Below are 25,470 nucleotides of genomic sequence, written 5' to 3'. Positions count from 1 at the left end.
TTGCACAGGACTTTGATTCAACCATATTTGGAATATTGCGTACAGTTCTGGTTGCCATATTACCAAAAGGATGTGGATGCTTTGGAGAAGATGCATAGAAGGTTCACCAGGATGTTGCCTGATATGGAGGGCGCTAGCTATGAAGAGAGGTTGAATAGATGAGGATTATTTACATCAGAATGACGGAGGTTGAGGGGAGACCTGATTGAGGTCTACAAAAATCATGACAGGTATAGACGGGTGGATAGCAAGAAAATTTTTCCCCTCAGAGTGGGGGACTCAATTACTAGGGGTCACTATTTCAAGGTGAGAGGGGAAACGTTTAAGGGAGATATGTGTGTGGAAAGTTCTTTACACAGAGGGTGGTGGGTGCCTGAAACACGTTGCCAGTGGAGGATGCACAATAGCATCATTTAAGATGTATCCAGACAGATACATGTATGGGCAGAGAGCAGAGGGATGCAGATCCTTGGAAAGTAGGTGCCAGATTCAGATAGAGGATCTGGATCGGCACAGGCTTGGATGGCCAAAGGGCCTGTTCCTGTGCTGTAATTTTCTTTGTACTTTATGTTCCTGACTAGCAACAGTGCCATGTACCTCTACATTCACTGCTCTTGTTACCAGAAGATCAAAACCATTAAATAACTGCACCACAGCACAGTGAGAAAGTAAAGTCTTGTTCCCAATTAGAAACTACTCAGTCATCAGAACATTTAGAACAAGCACCAGGTTCAACTTCATCTCCCAGTTAAGAGAGATCCCAGCCTATACAGGTACACTCCCTCAAATCCAGCACCCAAGGTCAGAGGCCATGCTAGTTCTCAGAACTTTCTCAGAGGTTTCATGGAAAAAACACAATGGAACATATTAACTTAGATCGGAACCCATTAATCCAGTGAATTGGGGATCGGGAGGGCAGAGCGAAACCAAGTTATATAGTTACAAAGCACTTTAGGTTAATGACCACATCACTGTTACTATTAATTACTCTAATGCCATGGATTTAACAATTCTTTCATGCTTATCCCACTGCCCTATTTCTCCCAAGAATTCAGTTATCTCCAAAGTAGTAATTACAAAGAAACAAAGAAACCTACAGCACAGGAACAGGCCCTTCGGCCCTCCAAGCCTGCGCCGATCAAGATCCTCTGTCTAATAATCTTCCAAGAATCCTTTGCTTCTGGAAAATGTTGGAGGATTGGAAAACTGCTAATTTCATTTAAAGTATAGAACAGGTAACTATCAACCAGTTGATGTAATATCAACAACTGGAAAAATGTTAAAGTCTATTATCAAGGATGTGATGGCACGACATTTAGGAAAGCACAACATAAGCAAAATGGGTGGGAAGGCAAGTGTTGAGGATGAGACAAGGAGTCTGAAGAGGGATACAGACAGATTTAGCACATGGACAAAAACCTGGCAGATGGAATGCAATGTGAGAAAGAGGGGTAGGAAGGATACAGAGCTCAGCATTATTCAAATGGACGAACTGCAGAAAGCTGCTGCACAAAGGGATTTAGAGGTCCATGCATAAATCACAAAAAGCTAGCACATTTGGTAGGTAATTCGAAGGCAAATGGAGTGTTAGCTTTTGTTTCAAAACAAAATGGAGTGTGAAAAGAGTGAAGCCTTACTAAAACCACACTAAGCACTTGTCAGGCCGCAGCTGGAATACTGTGAAGTTTCAGTCCTTTTATCTATGGCAAAAACACTGGAATTGGAGGCAGCCCAGAGAGAATTTATCCTGAGCATGAAGGGACTGTCTTGTGAGGAGAGGCTGAGCAGGTTCGGCCTGTATGCATTGCAGGTTAGAAGGATGTGAGGTGACCTCAGTGAAACAATCCAGATTCTTTGAGGGATAATCAGGCTGAAAGGTTGTTTCCCCTTGTGGGAGAGTCTAGGGCTAAAGGGGATAATCTCAGCATAAGGGTCGCTCACTTAAGACAGAAATAAGGTGGAATTTCTTTTCTCAGAAGGTGGTGAGTCTGTGAAATTCTTTACTGCAGAGGGCTAAACAGGCTGGGTAGTTAAGTTCTGATAGACAATTTCCAACTGTAAGGGAATCAGGGTTACAGGGAAAAGGCTGGAAATTGGAGTTTGGAATTATCAGATCAGCTTTGATCTCATTAAATAGCAGAGCAGAGTTGATGGGCTGAATGGCCTACTTCTGCTCCTACAAATTATGGGCTTATCAGCACAACTTATTTGAATTGAGAAAAGATGGACTCCAAAAACGTCTGGTTTTCAGATCAGGCTGGTCTTTGGATCGCCCAATTTGAGACTGGAAGTCGTGTACCTCCCTACCATGTTGGGCACATTAACTTCACTTGCTGGTAGTCAAATACTAATCGATCTTATGAATTTTATTGCCCAGACAACGCTTTTTTCAACAGGCAACACCGGGCCTCATACCTACTAATTTCTGCACAACTTCAGAAGTTGCACATAATGATTCAGAAATGCTCACAGAACTGGACAGGAATTCCTGTTTATTCACAGACACAAATTACGAGAAGCAATTTCTGTTACAGTAAACAGATGTTATTCCCAAACATTAAACTGTATCTGGCTTTGACTTTTCCCCTCTCCTGTTTCTGGTGCTAGCACGATTGCTACTATTGACACACCAGGGTATGAGCCCCCAACATACACAAGGATATCGGTTCATCTACTGCAAGACATGATGAAAATATCTCATGAGAATGTTGTTCAATATTTCTGACATGTTGTAATTGTTTTCCAGTTCCATTATTGTTGCCTCACTAAATAAATGAAATTGGTTATTTCTAAACTGAACAGAATCAACACTGAATTGTCAATGAAACTGCAAACAGTAACTGTGAAACAAAAAAAAAATCTTGAAAAGGCAATTAATCTACCTGTAGGAATGTGGTAAAGCATCTAGCCCAGTGTTTCAGGGGTCAAATGGCAGCAGCTAGAGCAATTATTTTCAAATCTAGTTAAATTTCAGAAAATCATCAAACCATCCTTTCACTGAAATTTGTATACTCTTCTGTAGAAATGTCCTGTGGCTGTGATGATCAACTTCAAACAACCACAACTATCTTCGTTTGGGAAACACGATCTGAGAATTTTCCTCTCGATTCTCATGGGTTTCATTTTTCCTAGAGCTTCCTGACGCCACACTTGGTCAAAAGCTGCCTCATAGAATGCCTACAATGCGAAAGCAGGCCATTCAGCCCAATGAGTCCACACTGACCCTCCAAAGAGCATCCCACCCAGACATACCCTATCCCTGTAACCCTGCATTTCCCGTGGCTATTCACTTAACCTACACATCCCTGGACACTATGGACAATTTAGCATAGCTAATCTACCTAACCTGCACATCATTGGACTGTGGGAGGAAACCAGAGCACCCAGAGGAAACCCATACAAACACAGGGAGAATGTACAGATTCCACTTAGACAATTGCCAGCGGATGGAATCGAACTCAGGTCCCCAGCGCTGTGAGTCATCAGTGCTAACCATTGCATATGGTGCCACCATGCCACCTTGCTATCAAAAATAAGGGCTGTCTCCATCACCTTCCCTTTGAAACTCAGCTGTTTTATCCTTGTGTGAACCATTAGGAGCTGATTGGCCCTGGTGGAACTCAAGTTGAGAGTCAGTGAGCAGGTTATTGTTAGGCAAGTGGTGCTTGACAGCTTTGTTGACGATCCCTTCCATCACTTTATTGATGACCAGGACCAGGCAATAGGATGAAAGCTGATTGGGTTGAATGCGTCCTGCTTTCTGTGTACAGGACGTACCTGAGTAATTTTCCACATACAATAGACAATAGACATTAGTTGCTGGAGTAGGCCATTCGGCCCTTCGAGACAGCACCATTCATTATGATCATGGCTGATCATCCACAATCAGTATCCTGTTCCTGCCTTATCCCCATAACCCTTGATTCCACTATCTTTAAGAGCTCTAATCGTCTCTTTCTTGAAAGTATCCAGAGAGTTGGCCTCCACTGTCTTCTGGGGCAGAGCATCCCATATGTCCACCACTCTCTGAGTGAAGAAGTTTTTCCTCAACTATGTTCTAATCGTTGGATTGTTGCCAGTATTGTAGATTTGCTGGAACAGCTTTGCTAGGGGCCGGCAAGTTCTGCTTCTTTTGCTGCCAGTGGGTGTCTGCATTGACTGAATGCATTAAAACCTTGACACCTGCACATCTTCAGCAGCACGAGGTAAGCATCTGGTAATGAATATCCATCATCAAACTTTGATGTTGAGAACAAACAGTTCATTGCAGTGTTGCAAATCCCTTTCACTGCACCGAAGCCAGGTGAACAAAGAATTCTGAACTTGGGATGAAGACTACTCAGAATCATTATCTGAAGGTCAGGTGCATGAACACAATGCAAATATAGTTGCTTACCACAAACATGTTGCTTTAAGGTAAGAATTACCTGAAAACCACAGAAGTGTACAGCATTGATTCAGCAAGATGATATTGCCAATAGGAAAATTCCATTACGGAGTATTGTGATCCCACTTGACGTTACTACTGGACAAGTCAGATCCAAGAATTAAATCTGTCTTGATAGACTAAAAGCAAAGTCGAATCTAAATTAACATTGTGGTTTTTCATAGAGACATAAACACACAAGGCTGTAAATTTAGTATTAGCAACAAACCAGAGGTTTACTATACAAAAGAAGTAAAAGTAAAATAAACCCATGCAAGCTAAATATAATAGCCTGAAAGATTTCAAAACATGTGGCAAAATAAATTTCTGTCAAAACCCATCACCATTTTGCAGTTCAAAATCCAGAGAAATTTTTCCCCTCTGTCAAAATTGTACGTTTGATTTAATTACTTCATCTTAGTGCCTGTCCTGTGATCCTGAAATGTTTTTTCCAGAAAAAGCATGCAACTGAGAACTTAAACTTGTCCAGCTTTGAATAATCTGGAGTTATAACCTTCCACTTTCTGTCAGTAAGTTTTCACAAACTACAATGCTTATACTAAAATAACTTATTTTGCTAGTTTCTCTAAAAAGCATCCCATCCTGGGAGAGATTATAGTTGCACACAACTTCAGCAGGTTTCCTTTGAATTGAATCCAAAACATTTTGCAAATATAAAAAATAATTACTCATCCGAGATTCAGCTACAGCTGAATGCTTATTATTTTTGTTCTCTCACAAAAAACCTTGGCAAAATAAAACTGCAATTAACACTCCAGTGATCCCAGTAGTTGTCTGCTCTCTGACACAATCGTTTAAAGTCACAGTTCTAGAAAGATTGACCTAGTCAATTATTAAATCCTTTCACAAAAACAGATCAAGATGCATCTGCCACTAGTTGAAATCTAAATCGAAAACAAAAGATATGAGTATATAAATCGTGCACATTCATCACAAAGGGGAACAATTTCCACTGGATATTAGGGAGCTCACAGGACCATTAATAGAATATTTTTAAAAACATGCTGATTTTAATACAGTAAATGATTATTTCTTCCAGTTGGAAAGACAGTTACAAAATCAGCAACTTTTGTTTGAGGTGATAACAACATTGTCCCCGAGATCCAGGTAACACTCTGGGTACCAGAGCTCATATTTCTCCTCAGTTCTGAGGAAGGGTCACCGGACCTGAAACGTTAACTCTGTTTTCTCCTCCACAGATGCTGCCAGACCTTCTGAGTTTTTCCAGCAACTTTGTTTTTGTTCCCTCTGTCATCCTTACCTGGTCTGGCCTACATGTTACTCCAGACACACAGCAATGTTGTGGCCTCTGATGTGGCCTGGCAAAACACTCAGTTCTATCTAACAATTAAAAAGCCTAAAAACAAGAATAAAACCAGATGGACCACCTCATATTGAACTTGGCACTGGAAATAACAACAGCAAATTCAGTTCTGTTGACCTTGGAAAGTCCTTACCACCATCTTGGGGCTGGGCTGAATATCAAGACAGCAACAGCCAGATGACCACTTTGAGTCTGATTATGTGCCAGACAACAGTATCAGCTTTCCTGCTCCTCTGATGCTGCCTGGCATGCTGTGTTCATCCAGCTCCATACCTTGTTACCACCAGTATTCTGTCCATTCATCAGCAAGTCAGATCCAGCAGAAATGGAAGCACAATGGCATATGCTGTTGGGAGTGTATTGCCCCAGGTGTCCTCAACATTGATTCCAGGCCCAAAGATGTCTCACGGTATCAGGTAAAACATGGGCAAGGAAGCCTCCTGCTGATTACCAGTAACTACACAGTCCTTTACTGAGGATGGAACAAATTTAAACTATGAGAAGAAAGAAACTGCTACCAGACCACAGACTGAGATTTCATAACTGCATCTAAGTCATTAGTACAGGCAATCTAGAATCTTATGACATTTCAGGTGTGTATCAGTATGTGGTTTCCCTACAGCTTAACAAGTTATGCTACTTGGCATTGTACAGAAATGCAGAAAGGTACCAAATAAAAATACAAAAGAAAGGCACCAGTCAGATGATCCAAATAAACTCATCCTGATAAGTATATTTAATCAACTTGCTCAGAGTGTTATGTGACACATTTGGGATGGATAGGACTTCAACCAAGACCTTCTGGTTCAAAAGGTCAAATCATTAATCATTAGTTTCAATTCATTCTAATTCTCTTCATAAATCTGGGGCTTAATCTCACTGATAGTGTGAGGGGTGTTGAGTCAGGTGCAGCTGGTAAGCAGACTTATGAAATAAAACTAATGCAGGTCTTGGTTTCTGTGGTATAGTGGTAGTAACCTACCAGGAGACCTGTGCACCTAAGATGCTGCTTGGCCTGCTGCGTACATCCAGCTCCACACTTTGTTATCCTGAGATCAAGTCCGACTTTCTCCAGAAGTGTGTAATAACATCTGAGCAGCTTGATTAGAAAAACAGGTTAGCCCTATTCCCAATTCCTCCGCCACATCTGCTCCCAGGATGAGGCATTCCACTCCCGCACATCCCAGATGTCCATGTTCTTCCAGGACCGCAACTTTCCCCCCCGCAGTGGTCGAGAACGCCCTTGACCGCGTCTCCCGCATTTCCCGTAATGCATCCCTCACACCCCGCCCCCGCCACAACTGCCCCCCAGAGGATCCCCCTCATCCTCACATACCACCCCACCAACTTCCAGACACAACGTATCATCCTCCGACACTTCCGCCATCTACAATCCGACCCCACTACCCAAGCCATTTTTCCATCCCCACCCTTGTCTGCCTTCCAGAGAGATCACTCTCTCCGTGATTCCCTTGTTCGCTCCACACTCCCCTCCAACTCCACCACACCCGGCACCTTCCCCTGCAACCGCAGGAAGTGCTACACTTGACCCCACACCTCCTCCCTCACCCCCATCCCAGGCCCCAGGATGACCTTCCATATCAAACAGATGTTCACCTGCACATCTGCCAATGTAGTATGTTGTATCCATTGCACCCGGTGTGGCTTCCTCTACATTGGGGAAACCAAGCGGAGGCTTGGGGACCGCTTTGCAGAACACCTTGGCTTGCTGTGTTCTTCCAGCTCCACACTTTGTTATCTTAGATATATAATAAGCTTTCTTTTATTAAAAAAAAAGACTCATTTAGGACTCTTGTGACACAGTAATAGTGTCCCTAACTTTGAACCAGAAGACCCGAGTTCAAGACCTACATGTTCCAGAAGTATACAGTAAGATCCCTGAATAGGTCATTAAAAATATTTTTAAAAATGGAGGGGTCTACTGGTGCTGTGGTAGAATAAAATAAAATCCCTTTGCATGTAAATTGGTAATTGATTTCGGATCATGACTGATTAAGTGATGGAGAATAAAGGAAAAAGATTTAACACAAGTGATTTGGTCGTGAAAAAAGTAATGTTCAGTGCTGTGTAAAAGCATTTCTGGAGAGGAAAACAAGTACTCGTGTTTCAACTAGTGCTAACATATCGGCCTCCTCAGTAGGTATCAGGTTATAGTTTAAACAAAACAATGCATTGTGTTTTAGTAACCTGAATTCCGTGTTGTGACTCATGGGTTAACAAAGTGGTAATTATTTTTAACTGAACTGTTCAGAGCTGTTATACCACACCTGCACCGTATCCAGAAATTCTATCAAAGGTTAAGGACACCATCACTGTACCATAAAACCCTGAATTCAAATTTCACCAGGTGGCACATAAGATCCTCCTATAATGATTTGCAAGTACCTCTAAAGTTTGGGAGCATAAAGGCAAAAGCACAGATGATTCAATACAATAGAATGATCGTATTGTAAGAGAAGTTTGCTTTTCGACTGGACAGAATGTTTAGCAATATTAGCTCACCTGACTGAGCAGACAATATGGTCACTGGATAGCAGTTTTTTTTTACAGGAACTGAAAAGTAGTTTATTTCCTGTGTTTTTGCAAACACAGCAAAGAGAACGCAAAAGACAGAAACAAAAGAAATTTTAAAAAACTGTTAATGCTGCAAATTAAAAGCAAAAATCAAAATTGCTGGAAAAACTCCACAGGTCTGGCAGCATCTGCAGAGAGAAGTCAGAAGTCACACAACACCAGGTTATAGTCCAACAGGTTTATGTGAAAATACAAGCTTTTGGAGTACAGCCCCTTTGTCACCTGACAGAGGGGCAACACTCCAAAAGTTTGTGATTTCACATAAACCTGTTGGACTACAACCTGGTTAATAAAGTGTGAAGCTGGATGAACACAGCAGGCCAAGCAGCATCTCAGGAGCACAAAAGCTTTTGTGCTCCTAAGATGCTGCTTGGCCTGCTGTGTTCATCCAGCTTCACACTTTATTATCTTGGATTCTCCAGCATCTGCAGTTCCCATTATCACGGACTACAAGCTGGTCTTGTGTGACTTCTGATCTTTCCTTATAATGCTTGATTTCTCTACTTATCAAGGGTTTGTCTGTCTATCTCCTTCCTATAGCTCTCTATGGCAAGGAGTCTTGACCTACGATAGAAGAAATTCCTCCTCATCCCAGTCTTGAATTGACATCCCCTTATTCTGAGACGATGCCGCCTTGTTCTAGATAGTCCAATGAGGGGAAACATCCTCTCAGCATTTACCTTGTCAAATGGCTCTTTTGATTTAGTGCTGAGAACTGGCTGCTGATTAATACACAGGAAAAAAACATTGGATGCTGTGAAATATGAATGATGAGTATTTGCTGGAAGGAAAGTGGGATTAACGTTAGCTATTGAAGTACCGTGTTAAAATGCTACAAGCAGTAGTATTCAGTATGGGCATGTGCATACATTTCTAAACAGTGCCATTCTTCGACAACAATAGAATTGATGTTATCTGGGGAAAAAAGCGTGGAAGGTTGAAGTGGAGATGGTGAGACAGTTATATTAAAAGGAATTTGACATTGAAGAAACCAGTGTTAACCAAAAGATTTTTATTTAAAAGTAGACTATAATTTGAGGTAAACAGTCAATATTTGGAGTGAAGTATAAATCTCTTAAAGATCTCTTGTCCGCTATGGACAACTTTGGATATATGGTGAAAATTGAAACAGGTAGGCACAGGAAATCACCTTCAAGACAGGAAGAGAGAGTTGGGCCATTTCTTGATCTCATAAACCTGCCTCCTAACAGGTAGAAACTACCTACGTTAGTTTAAATAGGAGTGGAATGAGCAGGCTGCTGTTGAAGTCACTGCCTCATGGAGCAGGACAAAGCCAGAAACCAAGGTGGGCAGATGCACAGGCAGATTAGAAAGTCCCACCTCCATTCACTGGAATGTTTGCTTGTGTAATGTTGGTATGTGAGCCGTTCTAAAACATTACACTCCAACCTGCAAATGCTATTGCTGTTTCTTAAAGCACTTTCTAAAAATACAGGTACAAAAAGGACTATAAACAAAACTGGAACTGATTTTCTTCTCACAAAAGAAGTCTAAAACCTCAAATTAAACTAAAACTACATATTTTTCAGGGCTAGGAGAGCAACACAATGACAATAAATAGGAAGAGTTACCAAAAGAGATTGTCCAACAGTCAGCTTCACAAGCATGCAGCTAGAAATTTATGTAAAAGTCTTGTGGCACCACCAGTTAGTCTGACGCAATTCATTAATCATATGCTGAAACAGTTTCAAACGTCAAAAAGCAAATTTGTATTAAATACCTAATCTTCTACTCAGACCAACGTAATCCAAAGACTAAACCTTTAGCTTTTCAGGTCACCAAAAGCAAAGTACTGAGGAAGTTGGAAATCAGAAATAAAAACAGAAAATTCTGAAAATATTCAGTAGATCTGGCACAATCCGTGAAGAAAGAGTTAATGTTTCAGATGGATAAAGTTCCAGAGTTCATCAACCTGAAATGCTAATTCTGTTTCTCTCTTCTCAGATGCTATTAACTCTGCTGAATATTTCCAGCATTTCCTGTTTAATTACTCTGTGAATGGCAATTACTATTGCGTTGGAAGCAAACATAACAGCCAACATCTAATCATCAAATGCCAACAAATAGTAACCTAGAAATTTATTCTTCTTTTTCCAAGAGAAGGGAAGAATTCTGAAATGTGGAAAGAGATCAATTATTGTGAAATGTCATGTTTCAAGGCATAACTGAAAAAGTACCTAAGAAGTGTCACAGGACCTGAAATATCAACTTTGTTTTCTCTCCACAAATGCAACCAGATCTGCCAATTTTCTCCAGCAATTTCTGTTTATGAATCTCACAAGTTTTCCCAACAACAAAGCACCAGCCTAGATTATATCTTCTAATCCTCAATGGGACAAGAATCCAAACCTCTAATTCAGAGGGGATAATAGTTATCGAACTAAATAGCCACTATTAAACCACGCCAAATTGCATGTGACATCGCCTATAAATGCAAGGCTCAATACACTTAGAAAGCAGACTGACAACTTCTGCTTCTGTACAACTCCTGGACTCTTGTCAAGAAAACCATTTGATTTGTCATTCTTGCATCTTGACTTTACATCTACGCAAGAAATTTTATGTGTCACAGCTATTCCAATCTACTGAATCAATCTACTTCATTATAAATTGATTCTGAACTTAATTCCAACTACAAACTTACAACTCTCTTCATTCAGCCAAGCTGTTGGCTTGAATTTTGCAATCAGCATCGAAGAAAGCTGCCTACAAAAATTCAAGGTGATCTCCAGGTGTCCTGGGGAGGAAATTGATCAACTGCATTCTTTTTCCGCATTACTCTTGTAGTAATACCAGTACTGAATCTGAAAACTTTCTTCTTGCAACTTACCCAGTTGGTATTTTGTGCTCTTCATATACTATGAAATGGATACATTTAAGAAACATTTGAGGTTTCACTGTCCACTATAATAGTATATGTATTTGCCTTTAATAAACCCACATTTACTCTTGCCACCCACTTCCACATCTGTTTAAAAAAATACTTATGATATTAGAAAAACTAACAAAAGGTGTCCAATCTATGAAGCCATTTCCCATTTTCTTTGTTAAACCGTAGCTGTTTACAACTTGGTTTGTTATTTTCTTTTATTTGTATTTGAGCACGCGCCCTGCTTTTAGCCTGATAGCATCTTTTATCTCCTTTGTTGAAGATGACAACTGCACAAGTAAAGCCAACACCGTTTAAAGCTTATTTACTTGTATTTGACTAAAGAACTTTGAATGGTCCTCAGTGTCACTGTGGTTTACCCATTAGCAGTTCAGCCCAGTTTACAACAGTCAACTTTCCTATCACATGTTACTGACAAAGTGTGCCCTGCTAAGTCATGGTTCTTGCATTTAAAGCAGAATTGGGATGATGGAGAGGAGACGAAATTAGTCATTTTTAGAAGACAATTTATGGGATGTGGGCATTGCTGTCTAGGCCAGCATTTATTCCTAGTAAAAGATTCTTGAGCTGTCTTCTTGAACCACTGCACACATGCAACCAGGGAGGGAATTCCAGGATTTTGACAGTGAAACTGAAGGTATAATGATGTATTCCCAAGTTGGGACAATGAGTCACTTGGAAGACAGCTTGCAGCTGATTGCAGTGTCAAAGCTGCTAGCTGAACTTTCTATCATTTGGTGAAACTTATATCTTAAACAATGTTAATTTTATCCTTTGAGAAACTGGAGTTGATTTGCGATGTCTTGAGATTGTTCTCTGGTGCCAATTTGTGACTTTAACACAGGTGGTTGGAATGAATGAACAGGGGATGGTGCTGCAGCTCAAAGGAACACAAGTGAAATTAAAATGCGTTCATATCAGCTGTAGAGTGCAACAGTAAGTGCACGGTAATCGACTACGCAGAGGAACAGAACAGATTCTTCTCCACAGTCAGATTACTAAGCAAAAAGCAGAGAACCCGAGTAGCCTTTTAGAACCATCCAACTATTTACCAGATGTTTAGATCTGTTACACAACTGACAAATGTAAACACATTCATTTTAAATTTGTATCCCTGCTCCATAAGCAGAATATGCTACCAGAATTGTGCTCAGACAGGAAATGTTCATCATCATTTAGGTCCTGGACTAAAGAGAACATTTCTGAAGTTTGGTTTCAAGTCATTAGGATTTCTCTTCTTTGGCCCTTCAAACCAATCATCTAAACCACAGCAAAACAACAAAGGCCTCTCTCTGACTGCATTAACGACTTGCAGTGACTGTCACATGACTCACAGATGTACTTTCCTATCACAAAGCAAACATGTGTTTTGGGGATTTTTACCAAAACAATCATGCAAATATTGAGTAATAAACTGCATTAATTTCCCAACAATTAAACCAAGGGAAACTTCACCATTTTAACATAATTAATTTCCCTTTGACAGTTGCCCAACCACCATCTCTCTCTCTCTCTTTGATTGGTCATCCCTCAACAGTACTTTGGCTGAGTAATATTTATTCATTTTGAACTATTCATTTTAAATTATGAATTCTGGCTCTTTTTAACCTGAAAAAAATAACATACTAGATCCTTAAACTCACCTTTGGCTAAAAACTACATGTTTAATTAATTCATTTGTGCAATACATATAACATTATCCTTAATTGTCTTTGAAAAAGGGTTGATTAGCTGCCCTGAACCTTGTAATCCATGTGGGGTACATACACCTAACGCTGTTAAAGAGAGAGTTCAAAGATTTTTTGACCCAGTGAATGGCAGTAGTATATTTCAAAGTTAGTTACTCAGGGAACTTGGAAAAGGCAATGCTCCTGTACGTTTTTTATATTTGCAACAGAGATCACAAAATGGAGATCGAGAATGGGAACTAAGTCAGTTTCCCTTATTTCATGTAATATTCAAAAGAATATAAGGAACAGGCTCAGGAAAATGTCATACAGCCTATTAAGCCTGCTCCACCATTCACTATGATCACTCAGGATTGTGGGTTACAACTCCATATTTCTGCTGGTATCCGTATCCCTTGATTTCCCCACAAGACCAATTATTTTTCTGTATCAGCCATAAACATAGTAACAGTGCATCCACAAACCTCTGGAACAGTGATTCTACAACTATTTGAGTGAAGAAGTTTCTCCTCATCTTGGAGGAGAAACGATTGGCCCATAACATGAGTCTGTGCCTCCATGTTCTAAATTCCTCCATCAGGGGTACAACATTTCAGTATCAACGTTCTTATGAGATCTAATACCAATAGCAGCAGCCAAACCTCATCACCAGTTGAAGTCAGACATTAAATTGGGCACCTTCTTGGTCTGTATGCCTCATCTACTATATTGATGAACCTCTGAAGGTTCTGGTCAAAGGAAAGTTGTTTAGTAAAAACACATTTTGCTTCCTTGCTGTATTCTGTGGAATAAGTTAGTGTATGCAGCGAAGCTTCTCTTCAGTGTTCACTGATTTTGAAAAAGCATTAAAATAAGGATTTTGAAGATCTGCATTGCCTGAATATTCCAAAGTACATTCCAGAAAGTCATTCATCTAATTATGTAGTTTTTGAAGTGTAGTCACTGCTGTGACATAGAACACATTACAATCAATGGGAACATTCTGACCTAGATGGCACAGTGCTGCAACTTAGCTAAAACTAATACCTAAAAATTCAGCTCTAAATCCTGTGCCCTATTGCAACAACTACTTGTATTTGATGTTATGAAACATCTCACAGCTCTTCAAAGCAACATCACAAAGTAAAGTATAACACTGAGCTGTGCAAGAAAATATCAATTCAGATCAAAGGTAGGTTTTAAGGAATGTTTGGATAGGGAGGTGTACAGAGGGGGATTCCAAAAGCAACTGAAGGCATAGTCGCCAATGTGGAGCAATTAAATTTTGAGATGGACAAGAAGCCAGAATTGAAGGATTGCAGACATTTTAGAGGGTTGTGTGGCCAGAAGAGATTACTGAGGTAGGGAGAGGCAAAGCCACAGAGGAATTTGGAAACAATTTTAAAAGCAAAGCATTTCTTGCCCAGGAAGTAATTTAGGAGAGTGAATACCGGGTGATCAGGGAATAGACTGGTTGCAAGTTAAGGTGAATTTTGGACGACCTCAAGCATCAATAGTAAAGAAACGATAATTTGAATAATTATTGAGTAACATAAGAAATAGGCGCAATGGTAGACCATATGACCCCAAGTTTACTCTGTCTTTGAATACAATGTACCATTTGCCTTTCTAACTGTTTGCTATACCAGCATGCTAGCTATCTAGATTCCTCCTATGAGTAATCAGAGTTCCTCTTAGCATTGACATTTAACAATTTGACACCTTTTAAAGAAATACCCTGATTGTCTTACAGCACCACGAAAGTGAACACCTACACATTTCTCCACATTATACTCCATCTGCCACTTTGTTGCCCATCAGCTTAATCTGTGTAAATCATTTTGGATCTTCCTTAGTGATTACCGTTCGACCTAGCTTCATACTGTCAGCAAATTTAGGTGCATTAGTTTTGACCTCTTCATCCATGTCATTAATACAAACTATACACAGTAGAAGCGCCAGCAGTGATCTTTGTGACACTCTACTAGATACAGCCTACCAACCTGAAAGTGCCATCTTTTTTACATACACTCTGCTTTTTGCCTATGAACCAATTCTCTATCCATGCTAATAAATTATCCCAAACGCGTGTGCTCTTTACCTTGAGCACTATCCTTTACTGCAGCATGCTATTTAATACTTTCTGGAAATCATTAAGACAAATACATCCAGAGTAGGTGTTAACTGTAGGAGTTAATAGCTGAAAGCAAACCAATGGAAACCAAATAAAGAGAGACAGGGAGCTGGGATGGAATAAAAAGGAGGACAGAAAGAATTCTTAGTCAGAAGTTATTGATCTCGATGTTGAGTCCAGAAGACTAAAGTGTCTATGCCAACCTGGTTAGAGTTCTGAAGAATCATATGGGATTTGAAACATTGACTGCTGCCCTCTCCACAGATGCTTTCAGACTTGTTGAGTTTCTCCACCACCTTCTGTTTTTACTTGAAATCACCAGCATCCATAGTATGCGATAGCAAGGTGTAGAGCTGGATGAACACAGCAGGCCAAGCAGCATCGTAGCAGCAGGCAAGCTTGACATTTTGAGGCCCGAAACGTCAAGTTTTCCTGCTCCTATGATGCTGTTTGGCCTGCTGTGTTCATCCAGCTCCACACCTTGTTATCTCAGATTCTCCAGCACAACTGCAGTCCCTGCTATCTCTGAAACAGCCCCCATAGTATGTTGCTTTTATTCTCATAAACTGGCATCTTGGTTCCAAGAGTCAGTTTGATATCAGGCCATGCATATTTCATGAGTTTGACAAAGATGCTAGTTGCTTTCCAACAGTTCTGCATCAAAAGACAGATTGCGGAACCAAGGTAACAGAGATTAGCAACCACTTTCAGAAGACTTTATGCAGAAGGATCAAGGATAGAAATACAACACCTTCGCTGATAACCACGTTTTCCTTGGTGCTTACAGCAAATTACAGATATGGAGGAGACAATCCATGAGTCAATTTTGCTGCATTTGTGTGTGAGCGACAAGCACAGCATCTTCAGCATACAGGAGTTTTGTCCCCAAATTTTTGTAGAGTTATACCAGTTGATGGTGTCAAATAAAACCTGGCCGGCACAGACAAGTTGGACCCAGTGGTCTGTTTCTGTTCTGTCTGACTCTATTTAAGAAGATCTATGAAACTACCAACGCTGTCACCAAAACAGACTACTTGGGCACTGTCTGATTATTATTTGAATAAAGTTCCAGATAAGAGATGGTTAAGTAAGATAGAAGTCCATGGAATTCAGGGCAACTTACTGATAAGGCTGAGACAAAGTAGGGATAATGGACTCAAATTAACCAGATGTGATTACTGGTTTCCCCACAAGGATCTGTGTTCGGGCCTCAAATAGTCACCCTACTTTTGAACACGTTTGATAATGGCACAGAAGGTCATATATCCAAATTTGCTGATGACACCAAGTTACACTGTCTGCAATGCTGTCTATCTGACAGTATAAAATTACAATGGGATCTTGATATATGCAGTGAATTGTCACAACTGCGGCAGATGGAATTCAACGTAAGCAAGTATGAGGTTGTCTGTTTTGGAAAAGGACAGATTAGAGGATTTTCTAGATGGTTTGAGGTTAAGTGTCTAAAGAGACTAAGGGATTCAGGTGCATTGGTCCTTAAAATGCCACAGGTGCAGAAGAATTATCAAGCCAGCTAATGGAATGCTCACCTTTATATCAAGAGGACTGGAGTAAAATAATGCAGAAGTCATGCTGCAGTTGTACAAAACCCTGCTTAACAGATCTGGGCACTAACCTTAGCAAGGATGTACTTGGAGGAGGTTTACAAGAATGATACTAGACTTTAGGGATTAAGTTATGGGGAGAGATTAGACAAATTAGGATTGTTGGCTTTATAATTTAGAAAGTTAAGGGGAGACCCGATTAAAGCCTTCAAGATATCAACAAAAGAAAAAGGCTTGGTAGATAAAAGATAAACTATATTCACTGGTTAGGTATTCTAGATCATAGGGCATAGTCTAAAAATTAGGCCAAGACTGTTCAGGAAAGATGTTGGGAAGCACTTGTACATACAAAGAATTATAGAACAGAATTGTTGAATCCTACAGCGTGGGAGCAGGCCATTTGGCCCGTTGAGTTTACACTGATCCTGTGAAGAGCATCGCATCCAGCCCTAGATCCAGACGCACCCCAACCCTGTAACCCTGCATTTTCCATGGCTAATCCACCTAGCCTGCACATCCCTGGACACTACGGACAATTTAGCATGACCAATTCACCTAATCCACACATATTGTCATACAGAACAGAAACAGACCATTTACTCCAACCAGTTCTTGTCAAACATAATCCCAAACTAAACTAGTCACATCTGCATGCTCCTGGCCCATATCCCTTCAAACCTTTCCTATTCGAGTACTTATCCAAATGTCTTTTAAATGTTGTAATTGTACTCACATTCACCACTTCCTCAGGAAGTTCATTCCACATGTGAGCAGCCCCCATGCAATAAAAAAGCCCCTCATATCTTTTTTAAATCTCTCTTCTCTCACCTTAAAATGTGCCCCTAGTCTTGAAATCCCCCATCCTATGAAAAGACAGTTACCATTAACTATCTATACTCCTGATTATTTTATAAATTTCTATAAAGTCACCAATCAACCTCCTAAGAAAACCTCCAGTGAAAAAAGTGCCAACCTATCTTAATAGCTCAAACCTTCCATACCTGGTAACATCCTGGTAAATCTCTTCTGAACCCTGTCCAGCTTACCACTGCCCTTTCTAAAACTGGGCAACCAGAAATGGGCACAGTATTCCAGAAGGGGCTTAGAACATAGAACATAGAACAGTACAGCACAATACAGGCCAGGCCCTTTGGCCCACAATGATGTGCCAAACTTTTACCCAAAACCTAAGCTCTATCTAACCTCCACTGCTACCTTATACTATCATCCATGTGCTTATCTAATAGCCGCTTAAATGACCCTAATGAGGCTGACTCCACTTCCCTCTCCGGCAATGCATTCCACGTGCCTGGCACTCTCTGTGTAAAAAAACCTACCTCTGATGTCTTCCCGATAGCTACCTCCTTTCACTTTATATCCCCACATAAAAGCTACCTCCACACTAGGGAAGAAGTCTCTGGCTGTCCACTGTATCTATACTTCTGATCATTTTGTACACCTCTAACAAGTCGCCTCTCATCCTTCGTTGTTCTAAAGAGAAAAGCCCGAGCTCTCTCAATCTTTTCTTGTAAGACCTTCCCTCCATTCCAGGCAACATCCTGATAAATCTCCTCTGCACTTTTTCTAACGCTTCCATATCTTTCCCGTAATGAGGTGACCAGAACTGGACACAATACTCCAGATGTGGCCGAAACAGGGTTTTGTATAGCTGGAGCATAACGTCATGGCCCTTGAACTCAATCCCTCTATTAATGAAAGCTAACACACCACACGCCTTCTTAACAACTCTATCCACCTGGTGGTAGCTTTCAGGAAACTATGGGCATGAACCCCAAGATCCTTCTGCTCCTCCACACCTGCCAAGAATCTTTCTGTTAGCCGTGTATTCTGCTTTCAAGCTTGTCCATTCAAAATGAATCACCTCACACTTTTCAGGGTTAAACTCCATCTGCCACTTCTCAGCCCAGCTCTGCATCCTATCAATGTCCCTTTGTAACCTAGAACATCCCTCCGCGCTATCCACCGTATCGTCCGCAAACTTGCAAATCCACCGTTCCACTCCTTCATCCAAATCATTTACAAAAATCACAAATAGAAGGGGACCCAGAACAGATCCTTGTGGTACATCATTCGTAACTGAGTACCATGTTGAACATTTCTGTTCACTACCACCCTTTGTCATCTAAAGGTCAGCCAATTCTGAAACCAATCTGCCACAGTTCCCCCATCCCATGTCTCCTTACCTTCCGCACGAGCCTACCACGGGGAACCTTATCAAACACCTTACTTAAATCCATGTATACCACATCGACTGCTCTACCTTCATCCACGTGTTTGGTCACCTCTTCAAAGAACTCTAAGGTTTGTGAGGCATGATCTCCCCTCACAAATCCATGCTGACTATCACAAATAAAACTGTGCCTTTCCAAGTGATCATAAATCCTGTCTCTCAAAGCCCTTTCCAATAATTTGCCCACTGACGTAAGACTAACTGGTCTGTAATTTCTGGGGTTATCCCTGTTCCCTTTTTGAACAAGGGATCTCTCCAATCTTCCGGCACTATACCATGTGGACAGTGAGGATGAAAAGATCATCACCAAAGGCCCTGTCATCTTGTCCCTCGCTTCCCCACTCCCTGCCAAAACTAACTTAAACCATTCCGCACAGTTCTAGCAAACCTCCCTCCCAGGATATCTGTGCCCCTCCGGTTCGGGTGCAACCTGTCCTTACTGTACAGGTCCCACCTTCTCCAGAATGTGTTCCAATTATCCACATAATGGAAGCCCTCCCTCCTACACCAGCCCTGTAGCCATATGTTTAGCTGCACTCTCTCCCTATTTCTTACTTCGTTATCACATGGCACTGGTAGCAATCCAGAGATAACTACCCTGTTTGTCCTGGATTTCAGCTTCCAACCTAACTCCCTGTACTCGTTTTTCACATTCTCAGTCCTTTTTCTACCTATGTCATTGGTACCGATGTGTACCATAACTGCTAGTTGTTCACCCTCCCCCTTCAGGTCTTGAAGATACAGCTTCTCCAATGTCCTGGACAACATCAATATGACTTCCCAACTCCTACACTCAAAGGACTGAGCATATCTTTGGACTGTGGGAGGAAGCCAGAGCACCTGGAGGAAACCCACTCGGATACAGGGAAAACATGTAAACACCACAAAGACAGTCGCTTGAGGGTGGAATCGAACCTGGGTCCCTGAAACTGTGAGGCAGCAGTGCTAACTACTGAGTCACCATGTCAGGTGGTAATGTTTGGAACTCTATTCCACGAATGACAGTTGATGCTAGATCAGTTGTTAATTTTAAATATGAGACAGAATTTTTTGTTAAGCGAAGGTATTAAGGGATATGGAGATAGAGCACAGATCAGCCATGATTTCACTGAATGGTGGAACATGCTTAAAATCCTACATCTGTTCCTTTACTATTACTTGAAGAACAATGTAGTATTATTGGGTGATCTACTATCTATGTAGCAGTGGCCACACCTAATATTTCACTCGCTGTAAAGTATGCTGAGACCACGGAAAATGCGACATAAACAGAAGTGTTTTTGTCCCCATTCATCTAGACCACAAAACAGAATGGATTAAGAACGTCCTCCATGTCTATGATTCATCCTTTTTCTTTAAAAATCTGACTGATTACTCATTTTTGATTAAAAATTTACCTTTCCAATTGCAACCTCCTGTAATCAACACAGACAGCTTTGTGGGTGCAAAACAAAGCCGGGATCCTCCAGTAGAGTTATTTACCATTCCAGCATTAGATAAAGGCAAGCTGGAAGCAATCTTCCGGCAATATGCTCTGGCCCTTTTGAGCAGACATATCAAAGTCGCATGCAATTGGCACATACACAGGGCAATTTAGCCTGGCCAATTCACCTAAGCTGCACATCCTTGGACCGTGGGAGGATGCATCTTACCTGCTACACAAGGGAGAGATACTGGCAATGAACGGGTATGCAAGAATATGGGGTTGCTAGAGAAGTCATTTTGAAGACTTTTAAGAAAAAGATTATAATGTAGAGCAAACTTCTCACCACCTATTAATACAACAAATCAGTAAATACCTACCATACTCATCTAATTCAGCCTTTCACCACATGTATACCTACTACCTCATGCCACAATATTTCTTGCTTGAAAATTAGTCAATTTTAGGGTACATCTTTCAGTATTATCACATTTTTACAGAGAAATGACCAAGTAGAAAATCACATCATTGAACTTCATATGTATTTCTGGTAAAAGAATTGTACAGTATAGTTTGTGAGCAACTTAAATGTTTGTCTTAAAGAGAGATAGCATTGTTTCTTTTCCTGTCAGACCAGCTACATAACTAAATATACCAACCCACCTCTAGCACATAATCTTGTCCGTGACCTGTTCCCAACACTTTTTACAATTATATACATTTTGGCTTTGGAACAGAAATCAGTTTTTATCCCAAGGTCCAAAAGCCTAGAAAAGTGGTCTAAAAAGTAAATAATTAACTAGAGTCAGGTTTGGGATGAACTGGAGGGTCAAGGGGACATGCAGAAGAGAATGGGATGTTGCATGTCAAGTACATTTTTAAAAAATTCTTTTGTGGGATTTTAAAAATTCAATTTAATTGAATTGTGGCCAGCATTTATTGCTCAAATAAAAATGGAGCTGGATCAGGACTCCGGCAGGAAGGTGAGCTGCAGCATCAGCAGGTAGGACTAGTGAAAAACAACAGAAAGAATAATAGATAGTAGCTTTCTCATGATGATGTTCAGAACCAAAAATGCGAGCACAAATAGCTCTTGGAGCCAGACATGACAGCTTGCATTTCCATAGAGACCTTAATACAGGACGAATCCCTGGATACTTCACAGGCGATTAAAGACTATAGACCCAACAGATTAGGCTTTAGAGCAATATCTAGTAGATTCAATAAAAATAAGAATTGGGCAATCTTATGGGTAAGTTGAAATACTTTTAAATTCATGTTTAGTGCAATAAATTATTTAGTTAATTACTATGTATTTATTATATACTAATTATTTGTTTGATACTTAGCTGAGGGGACCAGCATAGCACTTACAAAAGGTTGATAAATATCTAGAGCAATTTGATAGTTTAGTGTGCTTTTAAATACACATGAACCAAAATTAATGAATATGCAATTAATTAGTTGTAACATAACAAGTGAGATGATTTGTGCAAATTTTGGTAGATGCTAAAATTGGAATTGTATTCATGCTTAATGATATGCTAAAACAAGTCAAAGTACAACAAAGAAATAATTCATTTGCTCCACCAATTCTGAGCCAGTGCTTCTCTCTGTAAAAATCACAGTCTAGTTCCATTCGCCTGTCTTTTCCCTAAGCAGTTTAATATTAACCTTTCTCGAAGAAATGATTTTTTAAAATCTGTTCTCATGGACAACAGTAGGTTTAAGCAAAAAACCTTGCTTTCACTGACTTAATTTCTTTTATAAATACCTTAAATTTGTTCCGTTTTGTCCACTTGTGGAAATACTTTCCTGAGCGCATTTCTTCATAATCTGGACCTTTTAATCCTTTCAGTTCAAGTGAAAAAGCCAAAGTTTCGCAAGTCTCTATTTAAACATCACCTAATATCTGTGATAATATTCTCGTCTATACGCTGTATCTTTTCTGTCACTCTCATTTCCTTCTTGAAAATAATCTGCACACAAATGTTAGAATTGAAAGAGGTGAGGAAAACATCATTATGCATGTTATTTATTTTTGTTCATTAAATCAATTCCGTTCTTTTTTCACAAGTGGAGCTAAGATATTGTCTACTGCTACTGAACAACAGGTGTGGGTTGAATCTTTTTGCAATGAAGAGAATTTTAATTTAATTGCAGCGTGTTAACATACCCCAGTCCAATTGCAACATTTAGAATGCATCTGGATGGGTGTATGGATAAGAAGGGTTTAGAGGGATATGGACCAAATGGTGGCAAATGGGGCTAGATTAATTTAGGATATCTTGTCAGCATGGATGAGTTGGACCAAAGGGTCTATTTCTATGTTGTACATCTTTATGACTGTAATTGCGGTCTCTGCACCAATCTCTGTGGTACTCCATTAGTTACAGGTTGCCATCCTGATACCTTTCTGAAGAAGGGTCCTGACCCAAAACGTCAACTTTCCTGCTCCTCTGATGCAGCTCGGCCTGCTGCGTTCCTCCAGTTCCACACTGTGTTATTGCCATCCTGAAAATGTCCCTTTATCGTCACACTCTGTCTTTTAATAGTTAGACAATTCTCTATCCATGCTAATATACTGCCCCAACACCAGGGGTTCATATCTCATTAAGTAACCTTTGGGGCAGTATCTTATTAAACACCTTTTCAAGATCCAAATATATTGCATCTAGTGGATCTCCTTTAGCTATCCAGCTTGTTACTTCTTCAAAGAAATTCTAATAAATTTCCAAGGCATGATATCTCCTCATGGAGTCATGTTGACACTTTTTGATTAGATTATGTATTTCTAAATGTTCTGTTATCACTTCTTTATAATAGCTCAAATATTTTTCCAATGACAGATGACAGAACTACAAAATGATTATTCCCACTACAGCCTCTGCACACTGTAGTCAATTACTATTTTCTTGGATAAACTAGCTCTCGTACTATTCAGGGATCATTTGCTAAAACTTTGTCATCTGTACACCTCAACACAATGTACAGTTACTTGCAAAGGACATTAATACAAAAATGTCAGTGTTCTGTAATTTTTTTTTAAAGTAGAATGCCAGTATTACTTTTACATATTGAGTTCACTTATTCCATGTCCACAGAAATACTTTAAGTGCAGACTTTGAATTACTTTTAGGTTTTTGACTAAAGAACTGTCATGTTCATGTTAACCTAGATACCTCAGGCAGCACTGGTCTGTCTGTCCTTAACGGTAATTCTCTCGTCCCTCTCAAAACATTCGGGCCCTTCCAGGTTCCATTCTTTCCTCCAAAAAAAAGACTTCCCCTCTTCATGATGCAATCCTTCCTACTTTGCTGTCAAATTAACAGCATCTTAAGTCTGCTGAATTCAAGAAGCTGGTTTGGTTCTTCAACCTGAGGTTTTTACATTGGCTTTCAAATGAGGGTGGCATTGGATGATGAATATAAATTAATGGTTATCTATCAACACATGCTGGCAATGAACTGGCACTCCCTGAAATTGAGAGCAAAAGTAAAAGGAATACAATTATTTTCCATGGTCTTAAACTTGTGATTCTCTTTATCTTCAGTTAGGGGTGCCAACTTCTAGCAGTGCCCTGGAATTTTCAAGAATGTACGGTCCATTTCCCGGACACTAGAGAGCAATCCATTATCAAAACCATAAGCAATAAACAGTGCCGGAGGAAACGCTTTCTGTTTTTGTTTCAAATTTCCAGCGTCCGCAGTTCTTTGGGAACGTTGGCATTTTTTTTTAGAAAAAAAAGTCACAGTAATGTGGGAAATGCTGGGCGGAGGCGTGCTTGGCTGTTGGGAAACCGTATGATGAAAACTCCAAGAGCACATTACAAGTAGAATTTAGATACATATATGCACGCACACTTAGACACACACACACACAAGATTTCCTTAACCTGTGATTTCACTCAAGCCCTCTCACTCCAATTAACTCATTCTTAAACTGCGCGAAATAATTCTGCCGTTCATGTTGGAGAGCCAGAGCCGACCGAACACGACAGACTCACCACTTGAAGCAGTTTCAGGATCCCCTTGCGACTGCGAAGGTAACCCAGGTGACAGCAGGAGTCAGTGTTCTGGATCGGTTCTGTCGTTTGCTGGTAAACCCCTTCCATTTCGCTGCCTTGTCCCTCTCGCATCCTCTCGCTGACTGTTTAATACCCAATTGCCCAGTCGGCCAACTTCGATTGTCCTTTTTTAGAAAAGGAGAGAATGAAACCGAAACTCCCCCGCTCTGGAATTGATCTTATTGATCACACGGGAAATCCTATCGGTGGGTGACTACACTTTTAAAACTAAGATTCCGGAAGCCTTGCTTTTTCCTTAGCGCCTCCGATCGCTTCTGGCATCGCGCCGCCCGGAGTGAAGTGAATGCAATCTGCGAAAAAGAGAATTAAAAACAGGGAGAGATGTCGGTGTGGGAGAGTTCAGATCCAACCCCTCCCTCCCGCCTCCTCTCTCCGCTCGCAGACAGCGCTCCGGGCGCCACAGGCCACACTCTCCCCACACAGCAACTGCCGCTTGGCGCCTACCTCCCCGACCGCCACAAGTACCCTCACTGCCCGCTTACCGAGGGGCCCTCAGCCCGGGCTGACTCGCTGCTACTGCTGCGATCACACACCGCGCTTCCACACACCCCACAACCACCGAAAAAATCCCACAGCTCGATTGACCCTCTCTTCACCCAACTGCTTCACTTCCTGGTTTCACTTTCATCATTCGAAGGGGGATTGGCTTGTACTGGGACTTCCCACTGCCTGCCCAGACCACACCTAATCCCTTCTCATCAGCACCTGCACACACACACACACATTCATTTTCGAGTTCGGTATGACCTTCTGGAAAGCCCAGCTCCCTCCCTATTCCCCAGGGCTCACGCGCGTGGCCTCGGGGAAAACTCCCTTGAGCAGACGAAATGGAAAAGGATTCGGTGTGGATTTCCCTGAGGGAATTCAGTAAATTGGAGATTTTAAGGAAGTAGCTAGGCTGACACTACGTATCGACGCGAAAGTTAAAACACAAAACAGAAAATGGAAACAATTCAGGCAGCACCAGCCGTCCGAGTGAAAGAACCGGGGAAAAGTAAACTGGGATGGTAGGTAGGTTTGTGGATGACTTCAGATTCCTGGAAGCGGCTGGACAGGTTAATAGGGT

At 40.8% G+C, this 25,470-nt stretch overlaps 1 protein-coding gene across 2 annotated transcripts in view; it reads right to left on the bottom strand.

Moving 5' to 3' along the window:
- The window catches only part of cmtm6 (CKLF-like MARVEL transmembrane domain containing 6), a 107,181-nt gene extending 82,135 nt beyond the window's left edge, over nt 1-25,046 (bottom strand). The window contains exons 1-2 of one of the 2 annotated variants that reach the window (XM_048560130.2): nt 24,887-25,046; nt 24,324-24,694 (exon numbers count right to left, since the gene is read on the bottom strand). In XM_048560130.2, coding sequence (XP_048416087.1) covers nt 24,324-24,455 — 132 coding nt within the window. In that variant the 5' untranslated portion in view covers nt 24,456-24,694; nt 24,887-25,046. The remainder of the gene's footprint in view (nt 1-24,323; nt 24,695-24,886) is intronic. The other variant, XM_048560138.2, reaches the window with a different exon arrangement.
- Between the last annotated feature and the right edge of the window lie 424 nt (nt 25,047-25,470).

The sequence above is a fragment of the Stegostoma tigrinum genome, chromosome 2 (genome assembly GCF_030684315.1).
Source record: "Stegostoma tigrinum isolate sSteTig4 chromosome 2, sSteTig4.hap1, whole genome shotgun sequence".
Lineage (NCBI taxonomy): Eukaryota > Metazoa > Chordata > Chondrichthyes > Orectolobiformes > Stegostomatidae > Stegostoma > Stegostoma tigrinum.
This window is presented reverse-complemented; position numbering and strand designations above follow the sequence as displayed.